Below are 19,394 nucleotides of genomic sequence, written 5' to 3' on the forward strand. Positions count from 1 at the left end.
ACCTTTAAATACAAGCGAGCTTTTATTGTCTTGGATAGACTAACAATGAACGACCAATCGATATCGGGGTGACGACCTCGCTGACAGATTCCAGTAGGTGGGCTTGTTTTATTGATAATCAACTTAAAATGCAGATAATCTGAATATCGCTATATTCGAAAAATGCATTGATCTGGTGTGCCTTCCCTTTCAAAAAAAAAAACATGGCAAATCATACACTACCTTTGTTAGAGTACATTGCGAATTTTATTGCTATACTATTATAACTATAGATTGCGTATTTACTAACATCAAGCGAAATCAATACCACAACACAAAGCCAAATCAAAAAACCTTATCAAAGCATAAGAATACGTCATACATTATTGAACACAATGGAGCGAACAGCTGGGTGAAGATTTGTTCAGATCAGTCGAACGGAAAAAGTGGCTGATCTAACTGATAACAAAGCCCATATTCACATAGCACACAGGCAGGTACCATTAGGGAGTGCCAAAACAACTCATTACCTTGCCGTGATACTGATGGCCAGTGTTACAACAATCGTAAAGCAAAAACATCTTTTCCAGCGCGACTACGCTATGTAAGCTATCTTATCGTTCTCAGAACTGTCGTCAGATAAAGTTACAGTACTTAAATGTTGCCTTTGTGAGTACAGATCTGTCCTAACATGTAAATACTTACAAAATTCTTATAATCAATGCTGTGCTTCTTTCTGTGTGCCGTAATCATCGGCAAAGCAGTTCAATATATGGCGCATCTTTGTACGAAAAAAACGTCAGGGTTTGTCGTGTAAGGATTAGTACATTATTACGTCTCATTTGGATATTGCTTTATGGGGTCAATTACGAGCAAAATAAACGTGGCTCTAATCTTAGCAGTCCGCGTAAGACAGGTATGGGTGTACTCATCTAAGTATCTTTCCGTTTACTCGTGTTCTTGACTAACCTTTGGAACTTGACATTATGTGCTACTTCTTCATTTGGTTATCTCAGCTCCATTTCTCATGCGTAAGTAATATAATGTGAGCTTTTTTTTTTTAAATAACAATAGTATCACGTTTGCGTCTCTACTGTTCACAGACGGCACCTGTACAATAGTATCAAACTCAACGATACGTGCCGCCATTTTTACAACCAAGATAAGCAGAAGAACGAATTAAGATATTGTCATCAGTCTAAAATCTAGACTCAGAGATCAGAAAACACGATTTTTGATGTAATCATAAATTAGTTGGCCTAATAACCATTCGTTTGCCATTAAAAAATTTCCCAACTGATATTATATAAAACGACTGATTTCCATCTTCATACAACCTCCTTAAACACTTTAACGCTAAATATGTAGACTTGTCGAAATCACTGTTAGTAACATTGTGAGAAGGACGCCTCTTTCTGGTCCATCCCTTCACAGCTCATTCATAGCCACTCCAGACGCTTCTGCTTCCACCATTGAATCACTTTGATAGCAGACGTTAGATTTTCAAAGCAAAAGCTGTTTACAACGCTTATATTTCCACGTAGAAGAGGGCGCTCGTGTCTCGTGTTTGGGTTCATCTGTCGCGTTTTTGCAAGGTCATATGGCAACCTCAAAAGTTTCTTGAAACAGAGTTATTTGCGTAACGTAAATTATCTGTTACTGTTATGCTGTGGAGCTAGGTGTGATCCCGGCAATAAAAGTTACCTACGGCATGATCGACATAATGCATGTACGCCTTCGGCCTTCTTTCTGCTTGTTTAGGAGTGGAATCCGAACGCTGAGTCTTTATGTAGACTCTATTTAAGGGTCTCTGGGCTACTTATCGGGCGGAAATTTGCTGAAGTTTTGCGATCGCAGCGGTGCTTTGTCTAACGAACGTTTTCACTAATCGTTGCGTTTCATTGTGTTTGACTATCTGAATGCTTTCCTTATTAATGTTTATTTTCGGAGCTGACAGTTATACAAATCGCGTCATTAGTTGCTTTTATGGACACCATATTTTAACAAATCTATATTATTATCTTGTGAAAAAAGGCACTATAGCTACCTTCATGGTTGCCATGCAGTTTCTTAGGCTCCTCGGAGGATATTTGATTGATAACGTCATTTTCAGGGTGGACAACTCTTAAATGCTATAAATGCTGAGATTTCGCAAACATATTTACTGGAAGACGATTGATGAATAGGTCAAAAACAAAGAAACAACTACTTTACGCTAGGTTTGAAATATGGTCTTTTGCCTTTAGCCGGTCAAAATCAGTGTATCATATGTGAGTTTTTATTCCACCGTTATTCGAATTTTGCTTTATTGTGGTGAGAAGCTAATCTCGCTGTTAAAAAATTGTTTTACAACTTCTCGCTTAGGGTTGGTACTGTTAAGCTGGATACGTTTTTTTGCCATAGTTTTCCTTTGCTCAATTATAAGAAAATCTGTTATATTTGGGAAAATCTGTACTTAGCAGGAATTGAGCATTTGCTCGCGTTGTTATGCGAACCCAAGTCGATCTTAAAGTTGTTTATAATTCATTACAAATAGCTAACCAGATGCAAGCCTTTTATAGACGGTGTCAGCATTATACACACTCCGCCGTCTATATGTGGAAAACGTACCCGCGCTTTCTATTGATTATACGATGTTCCGAGCGCTTGAGGGCAATGCAGCTGGTAACTTATCAGATAATAGAAATTACTGAACTTTAAAAACGTGTTTCATACTCCTTCAAAATATCATGATTGGTGCTTAGTTATTCATTAACTAATTATCAATAATATTAATTATACTCGTAAGTAATTTCAAATACGCTGTCAACAACATGCTGCCATCTAAACACGGTTTAGGAATAGATATTTCACGGGATTGCTAAAGACTTAATTGCTTCGGTAATATAACCGGTGCAGTCCACTTCGAACTCTCAAATTCAATGAAATCATTAAAATCTCCGAGACTTGTTGATGTTATTGAAATGCCATTGTGCTGCGGCCTGGATCTTAAGGCACGAAACTCTAATCCTGAAACATCGGTGTGACATGCGAAGATTGGGTCCTTTGGGGTAAAACTTGAATTCAGCAAACGTCTTTCCGTAATCAGCCTGTACTTCTCTATGCTTTAGTTGCAATTAACGTGCCCGTATTCAAGTTCGTATAACATTTGTATGCGACTGTTCTATGGTGTTTCATATAACACCGTGATTTCATCCAGCATACATAGCTAGCGCGAGCAATCTTAATTCAAATTCGTGACAACTGTCATTGAAATTAGTATATGCTATTTTGTTTTTTAATTTAGGCAAACAATATAGCTAAGTCGCTTTCTATGGTTCGAGGTGACTTTTTGAATCAGAGTAATGGTACAGGAAGGCAAAATGAACTTTGAATTATTTCATTATACGAATTGTTGCATTAATATATTTTTTAGCTAATAAATTGTCTTCACATGGCGTGACAGTGCCCTTGATTTAGCTTTCCTATTCCGATTTTTCGAAGAACGTCGAGCCACATGGATACAGATCTACGCAGACTGTGGATAACATAGTTCAACTGTCCTCTATGGAATAAAATTGATATTCTCGTTTTCAAGTGACGTTTAATGATAATAGTTCCTCAAGCGGAACTTGGCGAGCTAATTAAACCTAGCGTACTCGAACTTCGAGGACTTCTCAAGTTTGACAGTTCAATGTAGAGGCTCACATGTAGAACTCGGCATTTCGTTGGCGAGAGGTTCTTCGATACCGTTGTGAGCACAAAGCAAACCAATTACGTGGTATTCTCGGCCATTAGGAAACTTCAGTAGACAAGCGATGCGAAGCTGTCGATCGAACATTGCACAAAATCGCCTAATCGACAGATCTATTGTCGCTTGCCAGGCAAACAGGTACCAGATTCGAAAGAAAATTAAGACCTTCTCGTTGAACACCTTCTGAGCAAATGCACAAAAGTTTTGTGCGTCTCCCCTGGACCACTGGCTTTGTACGAACCACTGGAAAGATGCGCCTAACTGTTCGACGAAAAATGTATAATATACTACAGACAGCAAAAATTGGTCGCTTTAAAAATAGTATTTAGGACAGGAAGCACTTTTGAGACACAGGAATGAGCAGCGATAGAGAAATGTGCTCGTTCTTAACTCTGCCAGAGAGACTGCTAAAAGATTGCTATGCCATCAGATGTCTGAAAAATTCGGCAGATAAAAGAAGCAAGACTGCGATAGCCGTAAGAATAGCAAATCCCCAAGGACAGTATCGACGATAAGCAACTTTAGACCTAATAACATTGGCACTATTGTAGAAGTGAGCGTCTGTGCTGTTTGCCTGCGCTGATTGAATCCACCCAACTGCAGGCCTCGATTGCGTTGCCGAAATTTTCGAGCAGTCTAAGTAAAAGGCGAACGGACATTGTCGCTTGTATGATATTGTCCGTCTTCGCTGGTAAGCCTCGGATGGCATAGGAGAAGTTCAATAGGGACCAGATAGGCGAGCATCCTTCGAAGACCGAGGAGCTAAAAAAACGTAATTGACATTCATCGGCTGCTTGATAGTTGAATCGATATAAACACAGTAGGCAAGACAACTTGATAAAGCGAGCCGAACTACACCCAGACGGAACTATTGAATTGACAAGCTTCGCAGAGAAATATAAGAGATTGGCATGAATCGTATTTCCAGCTTGTACATTTTCCAACAAAAAAAAACAAAGCCAATGCTCGATATACATACATATATACAGTATGCTGCACTCTTTCCGGTGTGTCTAGAAAAACACTTTGTGCTACTACAGGAACTGGTTTTTATCTCTGGTAATGACCTGCTATAGAAAACCTGTAGTCGTACGAACAATAGTACTGTTACAGGTGGTGATCGTATTAGCGAAACCATCGTGGACTCGTGTGGTAAAGTACTGGGTTTTACTTATGCGATATTTTATTAGGTAGTATATTGATAAAAGCTAGCTGAGCTATTGCGGGTGTGCGACAGAGGCTCTATCGGGCTGATTTCTTAGAATGCCCATCAAGCCATATTACAATTTGATATAAAAGTGTGTTTATCCGAAACTGTTGATGAATCACGTAAGACACGTTATTTATGAGAAGAACGATAATAACAATAAAGTCATAGAGTATAAGATTGAATTGTTTCAGCTAATGTACTTCACTTCCGTTCGATTACCTTTGAACCTGCACGAAAGGGAAGCTAAAACTTAAAGCCGTATATATTCCTTCTCCGTCGAAGAAAAGGCATCGATGGAGATAGATAAGTTCTCCCGAAATTCACAGAGTTTGCTCTTTACCTCAAAAAAGTTTAACTATTAGAATCTCTGCAGTACACGATAGGAATCATGAAAAAATTAAAGCTAATTGTTATGATAAGAATATAATAACCAGGAAGTTACTTTCATTCGGTAAATAGTAAATACAGGCAATGTCTATTCTTTAGATCAAAATATCTTTAAACATCAAATTTACTTCAGTATCGATGTAGTCCTTTACATTCTAGATGAGATTCCAATTTTCGCACTTTATTACGGCATTGGTCAATTGTAATAGATGCCGAGGGCGTGTGGACATTATTTTTTCCAAATTTCGCGAATTTTTCTAATGATATTTACTTGCATCGATATGTAGAATGTTCCTTGATTTTAAACTGACAATATATGCGGGCACGGAAGGTTTCCTGTGAACGCATATACGTGTATCTATAAACTGGCTTCTTAATATCGTCTGTGATTTGTAGACACTTATTTTACAATATTTAGTGTTCGTAACTTTAGCATGTTCCGTGCGCCTGAGAGGCAACATCACAACAGGTTTCTCTATCCTTTTTTTGGCCTTGTCTGCGCCCCTTTTTCCCCTCTGCCAAATGAAACATGCCTTACACATAAATTGCTTTTTACAAACGCAAATGTATTACCGCGTAACGGTTTTCATGGATAGCTGTTAGCGGATCATCACTTTCTAGTCTTAGAGCCTTTTTTGAGCATGACGCCATAATAAGTCAAATCAAAAAAAAATTATACCCGAAGATTATCAGAGAAAAATATCTGCAGCGTCTGAAAGACTGTCCTCGTTTTAACAAAAAGGTTATGCGGAAATACATAAAAAGAGCTCCTTCGCATCGCAGCGATTCTTCAAACATCTAAAATTATTTATCTAACTGTATCTAAACTGCGTGTTAAAGAAATTGTACAATCAAACTGCGACGCCAGATGCCTAAAAATAATATTGTGTTTTGCAGGGGCGTATTACCGCTAAATAAAGCGGAAGTGTCGCGTATACCTGATCTTGTCGTTTATTAACGCACGGATAAACAAAATAAAAACATGATAATTAACAATACTGAGCATTTCCATTTATTGTGGATCGTAATCGACGCAAAAATTATAAGATCACGTAGTCAATTGGGAGGTTGATTTGATGAGCGGAAGTTTGCTGTTTATGCCAGAGCTGTCGTTTCGACTGATCCATTAGAAGCCCCATCAAACCTATAACGCTTTTCTGGTTTTGAAAGTTCTGTATACAATGCGATGTATAGATTCCGACAGGCGATCGGTGAAATATTTTTTGAAACAGTAGTGAGAACGTACCAATCGGAAAAGTTTAACGTATAACAGATTCTATCTAGCATATATCGCTCTTTACTGTTGAAGTACGCCATCAGGCGAACGACCCGAAGCCGTCGTGAAAACAGCGTACCTAGTCTCCAGATGGTCACGGAGACTGATAGTATGAAAAGGATAATATACCAGAACCACAAGAAAAGGAAAATTTTTTCGTTGAACACATTCTGGCCAAGTAAACATAGTGCGTCTTGCCGTTGGACATCTCCGCTAACTCCGTAAAGGTGAAAGGTACATTTTGCTAGGCGCGGGAAGACCTTGAGTAGAGTACGCGGTTGCATTAATACCATCACACCTAGTGGCACGAACTGATAATCTAGCAAGATATTGGTAAGGGCAATTTGACAAACCAGATTCAACAGAAAAAGGGACTCGGTGAAATGAAAGTAGAAAGCAATATAAACGTGCGTGCCCTTGTGGGTGACGAAGTATTTCGTTAAGATATTCGAGTCGTCCGTCGAGCAAAGCTGTTCGAAGAAACCGCGGTCATGAAGTCGCCAAATATACCGCGGAAGATAGAAAAAGAATGACTGCATTATCAGTACAAGACACACCCATTGATAGTACTTGTGGTAGATTACCTTCGACCTGTTGACATTGGCGCCTTTATAGACACCGGGGTATGCAGTATCTGTTGCTTCCGGAAGAGTGAACGTAGCATGTAGCCAACAATACGTATGCAGCACGTTGCTAGGTATTAACTCGGGATTTTGCACGCAGTCTATGGCGTTACCGAAATGCTCGACTGAGGTCACGAGGAATCCAACGATCACGAGTACGGACGCAGTCACCTTATAGTGCAGCTTTGCCACTACATTGTTCGTCCTCAGTGGCGCTCCGCGGATAGCATTGTACATAGGTTGGACCAACAAGTCGAGCATTGTATTGATAGTCGCCATGGCGGATTTAGTCTATAAGGTGTTCCGTATGTACTATAAACTTGTAATGAAATAAAAAGGCAATCTCACTGCTGAAGTTCTCATCCAATAATAAAACCAAGTGTCTGTACCTTCGGCACGAATCTTCTGACACAATCGAGCGGGCGCGGTGGCCAGTGCACAATCTTTCGAGGCGCCTAATTCTCTTTTAGTAGATATTCCATACCACAACGCACAATGATTTCGCAAGTCCTACGATGATCGGTCCATTCTATGTGATGTATAAAAAGGCTATGATTCGTGTCCTGAGTATAATTGTGCTGAGTAGGCAACTTTGTCTTATCGTCGGCCAAACTGGGTGGCGATGACTGCCGGATAGAGGTGATCGGTAGCTGTGCGAAACGCAGGTTACAATTTGCCCTTCTTCGAACTCACCTGCACGGAAGTTATAACCTCCCCCATCCGCGTCGCCTGTGTGTCGGCAAACGTCGCGCTCATTAAACTGCCATTCATGAAAGCAACGGAAGTCAAAGCAGAAACCTTTGCGGCATAAGCACAATCTACAAGTAATAAGCTTGCCGATACAGTGGCGTCAGCGTCATTGACGCGATTTACGAATGTCATCTCGCCAGGCTCGTAGGCCACAAGTATCGCTCGCCTAGGCATGTTCTTTTTTCCCTCTATCTCCAGTGTAGCACAATCTCAGTCAGCGCACTAATCACCGTTTCATGTCTCGTATCAACAGCGGAACACAATGATTCCCGTTAATGCCAATGTGCTAAAAGGATCTTCGTGACGTCCTCTACTAAGAAACATGATTTCATTTTCCTATATATGCACATGTTGAACTACATTTGGAAAGGTAGGTCCTAGATGCTCCTCTTGAAACTTTCGAGATAGCTATTATATAATAGCAATAATCGACTGCAGTTATAACTTTTCAGAGTTCTCCGTAATGTGCGGAAAAATCGCCTTGAGAGTTGTAGAATCGCATCGGTCGTTCATCCCTACCATTTGTAGTGTTGAGCTAAATTTCTAGATAATTACTGTACAGCAACCTTGGAGTAGATCAGTCATAGCTACAATCCACTGACGAATACACTGGTAATTACCGACCAAAACGGTATAGATGCCCCTAGTCGTTCAGCTGCCTCTTTACAGATCAGAAGATAATCCACGGATATCTGAGTAAGCCACGTGTGACCGACGGTCATGTGTATTCTGAATTGTAGGTTGTTCCTTAATCGACGCTGTAAAGATATAGGCGGTTATACTAGTTGCGTAGTTCCCATTAAGTTTATAAGAATGTTTGTCTTTTACGAAAATTATGTGGATCCGAATTTTTCATAGGTGTCGAGATGCAATGTTGCTTGAGTGACAGCGTTGAAAATCTTCGCCGGTAATTTTAAAAGACTCTCGATATTAAGAGCTCGATATGCAGAAAAAATCCATTTTTGGAATAGTCGCATACAGCACCGTTATATTCGGGAGCAAAAAAATCGATTAACTAAATCTTCTAAAATTATGGCTACTACTTATAAAACAGTGTAGATGTAAATAAACGTATATGCAGCATTGCACAATCTGTACAAAAATCGGGAGGGGTAATAGCGTTTTTCTTTTTTTGTTGTTGCTTTTCGCTTGAAAAGGTGCACCATCGTGTACACTATATAATATGGCACTTATTTTCGGAGTGTTTCGTTGCCATTTTTTAGCTCTATCGGATCGAACGCTTAGGTTTATCATTTTATACACGTTCACTGCGAGCCTTTGTCACGTTTCTTTGTAATATGCTTTATTTTTTAAAATTATATAGAAAACAATTATAAAAAGACGTGGGTAAATGCCATTCAGATGAAACGAAGACCATTTCTCATTTGGCATCATTTAGACCTTTCTACTTTGGTGGTTTTGTGTTCGTAAAGGTTTCTACCTAATTTAGTACGCTGTGGCTAAAGCATCGAACAGACGGGGTGTCCGTTGTTACCGATTACTTCACCGAAGCTGCCTAGTTTAATAAAATAAATACTGATCAAATAAGTTTAACGGGCCATTCGCTCAAAAAACTAAGCTGCAGTTGTTCAAAACTAGCTACGTTAGGACGAGCCTAACTCAAAACGTACGTAACAAATACTAAGTTATACTCGCATACATTTGTGTTCCTAAAGCAACTAAAGTCGTTACCAAAATATATGTGCTTGAAGAAAATGGATTTGGAGAGAGATAACTGAGAACAACAATAGAGTTAATCATGGCAACATTCGAGCTTGTATGATCTCACATTGAATGAATGACTATTACGTTGATTCAGCTGATATTATTACGTTATTTTATATTATGATCTATTATAATAACCACTTGAAAAAACAGACATGAGAACAACTAGTTTATTGTATACCGGCGACATATTAAAACTGTCAGCCTAAACTAGGTCGGACGACTCAAGTTGGTGCCACTCCTATAGAGATACCGTATCTTATTGGTCATCTGTGTAAAAGCAATTCATCTGAGTGCAATTTTCTTATCAGCTCCGTTGTATTAACTCTTTCATTCTATACAATCGCTGAATTGCGTCTCTGTAGCCTATTATAAAATCGTTGGAACACATGTGGCTGGTGTTGATCCTTTTTACGTCACTGGCAGCTTTGTCGATAGAACCTGCTTTGTCCTATAATTGCTAACTTAAGCAATACACCCGATCTAACTATAGTCGGATGAAACTCCGTTGCCACTCATTCCTAGTAAAACTGCTTTTACCGTTTTGCCTAAAGATGTTACCAACAACTAGAGAGCATATATATATATATATACATGACATCGATCAGAGAGCGCAATCATTTGTTCGCGAGGATCTATCTGTCTTGCTTGGTGACGTCGCCATCTCAGCTGTCGGCAGAGTTCATGGGAAGTTATTAATCTAGAACGTGTATGTTTTTTGTAATTAAAGCATAAACAATAACAGTAGCAGAAACAATGGTAAAACAAATACAGCTATCTGTGTGTGTGTTTTTTTCCTTTATTTTTGGGTGCACGTATAAGAAAGGAAGAGTTGAAAGCGCGGATACGTCACTATTAATTCATACGAAGCGAATTACGACCTCGGCAACGCGACCGGTAAAAACAGAATAGCTATCACTGCTGGTAATTAATTAATTTTATCCTTAATTTTTTGCCGCGCCCATCGACTCCTTTCCCTTACACATTACAGCACTTATCATTAATACTGGGCTCTGTACCCAGGATTAGCCTTTGTCCCCACACCTTATTCCGCCTTAAAGCCAGCGAAAAGCAGCCTACTCCAGAACTGCTTCCTTCGTAACAGCAAAAGAGAAAATGAGCAAACGAAAAATCATCGTATGTCTACTGGCCAGACTGGCTGTTACTAGATCAGTCTATTAGAGCGATATTTGAATTAGGCGAATGTTTCCAGTTTTGCGTCCGAAGCGACTAGACATTGTTTCAGGAAGTCGGTTTACGCCTGATTCGAACTTGTCCTTAGGTGCAGTAGGCAAACATGCTATACCCGCATTTTAGTAGAAACAACTTTATGATTAAAAGTAAGGAAGTGAACAATAGAGATTTTTCAAATAATTGGTAAAATTTTGAAAAAACGAAGCAGAAAATGTTTTTGTTGCAGAGTTGACCGGTATAGTTTTTTATCTCTCTGGGCTCAAAATCAAGTTGATGGTTGCCTTAGAAGCAAAATGCATGAGGCATTGTGCCACGACGCTTGTAGCCATAAGGTCCGTAGAGACTTAATTAGCTTTTTGTTAGAACGACACTGTAGCACGCTGCACAGACTAAGCACCGATTACTGCCCTGTCAATCCGCAGACACGCGGAGAGTAGGGAGCGTTTTTCTGGGCTTCCGGGATGGAATGAAATTGAAAAAACCGCTTGACCCACAGCCAAGAACACCAACTTAACTAGCTGTCTCGACACCGACCGCTAACATAGGCAGTGCTTTAACGAACAGCCTCGCTTCATGGTTTTATACGCGGTGCAGTCAAGCAAATCTGGATGCTCTTAAATATCCCCCCAACTCTGGGTAACGACATGCTTCTTAAGTCATAGCTAAAGACCAGAGTGGCGATCGTATGCAGAGGTGGTACTATATGTCACATATTCTCTGGGTTTGTCTTACTTTCTTTCCCAGTTCTTTGACTTTTTTCCTCTTATGCTTCAGCAAACCCATTTTCGTTAATAAATCGCGCGTACAGCCATCCAGCGACACTGCAGCTGTTGCTAGCTGCACCCGATGGTCTGTCGGATGTATCCGGATTTCGCGCAGGCCACTGTAAACAGCTGAACAAGCAATTGCCGCCTCGAAATCGTGCCGTCGCAGTAGCAGCATCACTATCATTAACTAGACTAGATAAGATTACCCTCTGCCACCAGCAGCAGCAGCGCCACCATTATATTGGCTTCCTCTAGCGGCACCCCTCTGCCGTTTCATTTGCCCGTAATAACCATATGGTAAAAACAAAAAGAAACAAAGATTTGTTCATGTATACATGTATGTACACATCTATATACAAACATAGGCACAATAAAGCTGTTGTAGGTAACAATGACAAGAATGGTCCAGCGTCTAACTGGGCATTTACTATGGTAGCCTTGCGGCAAGTTTCAAACGGTAGGTTTGGTCCTAGTTAAAGCATATTAAATAAATAAATGGTAATTGTAGTTCAAAGTAGCCTGGGGCGCACTTTTAAGAAAGCCAAAGGACAACAGGTTATTGCTCTATTTGTATAATGTGGAAACTATACAAGAGCGCATGTAATACCGTATTAATAATGGGTTACAGGTAAAACGTAACACTAACGATAAATATCGAAATATCTAGCTAGCAAAATAATACTAGTGTGTATGGCGTGCACAGCCCTGTCAAGTCACTTCCTGTACGGATCCTAAATTCTATCAAACTGATTTGAATAGCACAGAACCTATCGGGTAAAATCATTGTCCATCGTAGAAACATAGCTTGAATAAAGTTTTCTACTATATTTCTATACTACATCAGTTTATCGATAGACTTTGCAGCCGATAAAGTCCTAAACAATGAACAATCTTTAATACCGCCTAGAAATTATACAACATTACCTAGGCCACAGTTAAAAATACGCATATATTTTTGAGGAAGTGACAAACTGTGACTATCCTAGAATAATTGGCACAACGCTAATAACCCTGCGCGTCTCAATAATGACTTCAAATAGGGCGAGAGGCACCAGACCTGTTATAGGACTCGCCAATCGAGAAGGCTGGAAAAGCTTGCGGAGATCATTGTTAGCCTTGGATGCCAGAACATGTTAAGTCGCTCCTGCATATGTTTTCTTCTATCACATATATGACCGTCGTTAATTGTCGTTGTCTATTCAATACATACACATACACGCACCTATTGTGGTGCCTGTGCACGCAGTATCGTGCACAGGTGAAAACAGCCTGATATCGAAGGATACTTGGTGCGCGATTTCTATTCGCCAAGTTGTAGTCCACTTTCTATAAATAGTTCTTTGAACGAACAGCAGTATGGCTTGAAGTTTATTTCGATTTATCGCGTCAGATTGTGAAGCTTGTCTAGAAGTACGTGGAGAGCACTCGATAACTGAAGGTATCGTCAAGTGCGGTGTCACTTGAATAAGGCCCCCTAAAATCCTGAGAGAATTAACACTCTTGCCCGGACACGGGCTAACTTATTCTTTCGAGACAACAAAGGTTGTTGATAGCGTATACCGTGCCCAAAAAGAAACTGCTCCAAGCGAGTTTCCGAGCTTTGCTCGATGGAGCTGATAACGTGTTAATGCAGCATTTGACGAACATCGATACGAGCAATGTGGACAGTAATAACTTCCACCATAAAATCATTTAGCTGTTTTAAGTTTTCGACAATTATCAAACTTTCGTTTTTATGTGCGTGCCGTTTAGACACTTTCGGCATGTTGCAATATTGCCCGCTAGTTCAAGAATGAGTTTGTCAATGTTCAGACTATACGTATGCGTTATATTATGGGAAATGCCTCAGATGTTGTCAAAAGCATATGATTTGATTAGAGCTGTTAGCCCATCAGTGTTGAATTTTACCAACACCTATCAAGTGGTTATGATTTAACCCATATTTCCGGAGTAAGGCAACCTTCAGAATTTTGGGCTTATTTTCCACACTAGCACCTATCGGCTGTCCTTGTATCATTTAGGTTTGTCCTTCACAGCCAGAAGTTCGACCTTGGGCGCGCTATCACCTGGCTGATACAGTCGCAGTCTCCAGGAGCTCCGTAAATTCGCTTCGTTTGTTTGCCGATCCAGTTTGACCTGACGTTTTGCAGAATGCACAAGTCACTAGCCTGCTTTAAATAATAGCCAGTCATGGCTATTATTTAAAGCAGGCCAAACCATAAGGTGCTTGGCTGTATAAACGGCAATTGTGTTTGAAGCCAGTAAACTGTCGTATTGGGACGCACCCAAATAGGTCCACCGCCTTGAGCGGATACAAAGATCTTATCCGACAACATTAGATCACCTTACGAATATTTTTGTTTCCGTAAAATCTTTTGCAATGGTGAGATCGAATGTTTGCCATGTGCATAAACTCTACTCTTTCGGTACTTTATGCTGTACTGAACGTACTGTTCAACGTATGTAAAAAAGAACTTAAATAACGTAGGGACTGCTTTCTTTATTTAAAAGCACTGATGAATAAAGTCCAGTATGTCCACTTTACATGAGCGATCGATCAGCTTCTAGTAACAGCAGTAGCTTTTACGTCTTTTGACAGATTCGTAGACTTCGACGATTTCGGCTTCGGGCTGAAAGTTTTTCATACTATCTCGCTGTAACTCGATAAACTACATATGCGCTCATGTCCTTAACTTTTCATTCTACTTATATATATATATCTTTCACTTTGATTACATATTCACGTTGCTTTCAAACATTCTCAATAAATTTCATCGTGTCCTTTTTGATCGACCGAATCTTTTACTTGGAATGTACATACGTTCTATTCTGCATCGGATAACAAACGAAACGTGCACGGTTTGTCCGATCATTCGTAGATACCTTTTTTGTGCAATGTTTCCTCCTCGTAGATGTTTCTGATTGAATGTAAAACCGCAATCAAGCGGTAGTCAGTATAGAGCTGACCCACTCGTTTTGCGAGAGTCAATATATTAGATTATTATTAAACGACAGTATTCTGGTTCTAGGTCTACGCTGAACAGATGTGTACGGCAACTATTAAGCATTTGGCAGGACACTGGAACAGAGTTTTAGGTCGTATCACAATAAGGACCTATCGGTCTTCATTGGAAGAATGTAGAACACGCCATTGGGCCCATTTTCAGAGAGCGCATGTGTGATTTCTTTGTGTTTTTAGCAGTCTTTAGTTAATGTATCAGGGGGCAACGTGCAGATGCACACAAAAGCCGTAAAGAAGATCTTTCATCCATATCTTTTTTTCTAAAAAGAATGATAACAGAACGTAAGAGGTCGTATGCAAATATTTGGCTTACCGTAGGCAAATTATTGGAGAAACGAATAGTAGATTGTGGTGGCAATCTTGTGCACCTGTATAGGCTGAAAACAATATCGCTGAATTAAGGCTTCACTTAGGATAATTCCGTTACTCAATCAACTGAAAAAAAACTGGCTTCAAAAAAGTGGCCAAGACCGTGTTGAAATTTGGTTGAACTCAATAATGCTTTAGTTCGAGGATAGATTATTTAGATAACAAAAAAAAAAAACCTTCAAAAATTTCATCACAACAAACAATTCCCGCAAACAGAGTACACCAATGATGGCGGATATTTTTTCGTACGTATCCAACTACAATTCATGTTGGCATATCTATGCCAATTATTAAATCGAAGCTCGATATGACTCAGGAATAACTGGGCATTAATTGATTGATTCATAACCTACGTTAATAATAAATGAAAAATAAAATAAAGCTTTGATTATTTTTGTTTTTAGCTAGTATGATTAAATAACTTGCGTAACTCTTCATCATTAGATTAGGTAATTTATTTATTATTCTGTGTGCGGTAACGGTAAGAAAGGAACGTTTTAGGTTGTGAAAGGATATGAATGACATTTTTTGTGACAATACACTTAAACTATATTCTAACGATAAAATATTAAGTTATAAATGTTCTAGCAAAAGGGAACATATATGCTCCAAGTTAGGTAATTCTCTAATCAGATTTCGAAGTTAAAACGGTCGGCCAACTTTCCGAGCCTTTGTTCCGAATGACGTAAACCATAATCGTCCCATGCCAATGTGAACGTCATCCGTCATCAGCTTCGCGACAACTAGTAACGGAAACATCCACAGCAACCGCGCTATTTCATAAAAGGCATAGACGTTCAATGTACATGCAAACGTACCCCACGCTTCTGTGGATGTTATTGCGATTAAGCAGATCATTCGGCTTAGTGTGGCCGTCATCGATGGGAACTTGCCAGTATATTTACTTATCGTTACCATTGAAACTTATTGGCTATATTACGCTATGCGTAATATAAATAAACAACAATACAAATAAAGGATTTATCGCCGCTATTCGTTCTAGCAGCAGCTGCACACGGATGGTAATAGTTGAGGTGGGAAAGGGTTGACAGCTGTTTCGGAGAAACTTCGCGATGACGATTCATCGATGCGCGCGTACATTTACGCGCCCAACCCCCACACGCCGTCAGCTAAAGTGCGCGCACCCCGCTTTAACGTTCCGAGCAAGACGGTACAGATCCACTGAGAACTCAATACTTTTTCAGACCAGTTGCGGGATTACCAGCAGCTGCTGGCAGCAAGCAGCTGGACGTCGTCAGTTGCGGAGACACGGCGGAACTGTGTCGTATCCTTACGGCGGCGTGTCATCCATGCTAGTTCTTGCAGACGAGTCAGAAGAAACAAAAATTGCAGCACAGGGTATCCATTAATAGCTGTCATTCCGTTTTGGTTGTCACAGTGTCTGGTGTCATGCCTAGAGTAAAATCAACGAAAAGCACCGGTTATGAAGTATCGGTCGATTGCGTGATCGTCGTGGCAGCAGAGTAGTGGCTAGTCTACGAGCAGTCGTCGGAGGAATTGGTGGTCATAATAATTACGATGGTATTCGTTCGTTTCTTTCGTCGATAGCTGTTTCGCCCACGAGTGGGCAAGGCTGCTCACGCGCTCTGAATAGACTAGCATGACACCGCAAGACAACAGGATATCGCCGACGACAACCATCATCGTTGTGTACACGCACGATTTGGCAGGAACTTCCATCATGACGACGAATACGGTTGCGGCTTGATAGGAAAACGTTTTAGCTTTAAAGAAAGCGTATACGATGACGGTAAAGGCGGTGGTTCCACTAATGGTATCAGTGCAGTCAGAGTTACCCGGCCCGTCCACTCAGTAGTAGTGGAAATAAACCTAGCCTAAAATATCGACCCGAAGTGAATTATCGGACATCATACAGAGCAGGAGTACGATCGATTAGTAGGTGGCTCCGCTGCATAGGGTCTAAATACTATTAATAACGGCCGGGGGGTAATAAGGGTGGTGGAAACGACGGAACAATCCATTGAACTAAGCAGCTCCTGTCTAAAAGTCGACAGATTAGGTGTAAACATAACTAAATTGTGACGTTTATGTGTCCGTGGTAGATACAGACTGGTTGATTCGAGCAAATTGTTGTGCCATTGGATACGACGCATCAATCTACGCTATGAGGTAGAATACAATTATTGTCTATAATTTTCTTACGCTTTTGTCCCTCGTATTAATTTGAATTTTCCTATTATAATGTAATAAGTAACCTGATGTTTTTTTGTTAAATTGTTCGCTAATTTGCTATTGGTTAAAGATTTTCCGCCTTTGTTTTTCTGAGTTAAGATACAAAGGTAGGATTCAATCGATGACCTATAATTTTATAGCAAAGAACATTTTCTGCGATGTTGACGATGTTTGTAAATCTGCGATATATTCTGGTTTTTAGACGGTTGCCTCTTTAAGCTCTATTAGACTAATAACTTGTGTATGGCCCAGGATGTTGCGGGTAGGGGTTCAAAATACGATTATGAGGACAATCCCATAAAGTTAGGTTTTTTTGGCAAACTCAAACATTAGATTATATAATGCACTATAATAATAATAATAATAATACATTGCCATATAGTGAAGTATTTACGATTTTATAGATATATGTTTCGAATTTTACGTGATCGGGGTTGCATCGAAGCACTTACCAGAAGCGAAGCGCTTATAATGGATAATTTATATATATTCACACAACGTAATAAGGACGTCATAGCCTAAATTGAACATTGAAGGGGAAATGCTTAGCTTTTAGCATCACTACTATTTTTAGCGGACATTTAATTAATAGTTATACTAATAGTTTTACGTATGATCTAATGTTATAAATTGTTCACGAGCTATGACACACGGTAAATATCGAAAGCAACACCCAATAAGTTATACGAAACAATGAGAGAGAAAGTTATCTTCGTGTAGTCCTGTTTTATTGTTGGACCTCTGCAAACAATTGTATTCAATAAAGGTACTATAATTTGAACAAAACTTAATAATAGAAGCAAAAAAATACTCGAAAAATACCGAGTGATGACTTCTGCCCACATAAAACTCTTCCGATTTCATTATCTAAGCGAAATGCTTTAAAATATAGTTGCGCTGAGCTGTCAATGTATATAGTGTTACGTCTATGGTGTGTGCCTGAATAGTTGTTTTGATACGTTCCTTCTCGATCAACTTACGTTGCTACAAGGTCCTTATCTTGGAATTAGTGTTTTGGAGTATACTTAGAGGCCGACGAACGAAAATGTTTTCGAATTTTAACCTAAGATTTTGAGGTATTTACTGTGACACCCCTAAGAAGTTTCAACTAACGTCTGTAACTTATTCCATCATGATATGTTGAAGTTGCAATATGGAACGCATGAATGTGCATTTCAGGTGTTTTTGACACGGCTACCAATTGTGTTATGGAATGCCACGAAATTATCATACACTATGATTGTACTAACATGTTAATAAGAGGGCAATTACCTGTCTATAGTGAAAATAGAAGGGTTGCCGTTTTATCACGCTGTTAAAAACGACTCGTTTCAGGGATAAAGATGTTGATTTCAACATGTAATTCTGTTAATTAGTGTGTAGCGGGTGTAACTAATCAACCAGACTGGCCTCTCTGTATTGGAGAGAAAAATCTCTGAACCATTGATGCATCCCAAACAAGGATACGCATCAGATATTGTTGCATAGATTAAAATGATACAAAATGTAAATCGTATGATTTTTAAGCTAAACTGGGTCATTGGAAGCAAGCAAGAAATACCTATTGTTCCAGTTGGATAGCAGTGAATCAATTGGGTACACTGTGGATCCCTTTAGTAAAGTGGTGTAATTAAAAATCCCTATAATTATGCTGTCCCTATAGATATCTTAATAGGATGCTCAGTAATTAGTCGAATTTTCGTCGAAGGATTTCGGCCTTCGAGTGGCCATTGATTCATAGCTCACAAAATTTCAAATTATTTTTGTCATAGAATTACAACAGGCATTATGAGTACCACATATGTGAGGTACTATTGTAATGGAAATACATTAAGGCCACTGCCAAAAAATGCTATTTACACCGGGAATGATTGCAATCATGTGGAGACGCATTTCTTGGGGTGACCTGTGGTGCTATTCAAGATGCTTTCGTTCGTGTGGCACGCTGCACCAGTTCTATCTGTATCCTTGAATTAGCTCATATAAAGATCATACGATCGAAGCGGCAACGGCCGCGGTAATTGTTTCTGTGTCCGGCAACGGTAAAAGGTAAAAGTTGACATTTTCAGAAGCTGACTATTCAGACAGCGGCAAAGAGACATCAGCTAACTATGGCGGGTGACTCAAATATTTTAATTAGTCTAC

General features: G+C 39.6%; 2 protein-coding genes across 2 annotated transcripts in view; one reads left to right on the plus strand and one right to left on the minus strand.

Annotated features, from left to right (window-relative positions):
* Positions 1–6,298: 6,298 nt before the first annotated feature.
* LOC111262841 (innexin inx2-like) lies at positions 6,299–7,874 on the minus strand. Its single transcript, XM_022837424.2, has one exon. The coding sequence runs from the start codon at positions 7,485–7,487 to the stop codon at positions 6,405–6,407; it is 1,083 nt and encodes a 360-aa protein (XP_022693159.1). The 5' UTR covers positions 7,488–7,874; the 3' UTR covers positions 6,299–6,404.
* An 8,576-nt stretch (positions 7,875–16,450) lies between these two features.
* The window catches only part of LOC111262832 (uncharacterized), a 38,502-nt gene continuing 35,558 nt past the window's right edge, over positions 16,451–19,394 (plus strand). The window contains exon 1 of the mRNA XM_022837411.2: positions 16,451–17,186. Within this exon, the coding sequence (XP_022693146.1) occupies positions 17,182–17,186 (5 nt within the window). The 5' untranslated portion in view covers positions 16,451–17,181. The remainder of the gene's footprint in view (positions 17,187–19,394) is intronic.

This window comes from Varroa jacobsoni, unplaced genomic scaffold (assembly GCF_002532875.2).
Source record: "Varroa jacobsoni isolate VJ856 unplaced genomic scaffold, vjacob_1.0 scaffold_706, whole genome shotgun sequence".
Taxonomy (NCBI): Eukaryota; Metazoa; Arthropoda; class Arachnida; order Mesostigmata; family Varroidae; genus Varroa; species Varroa jacobsoni.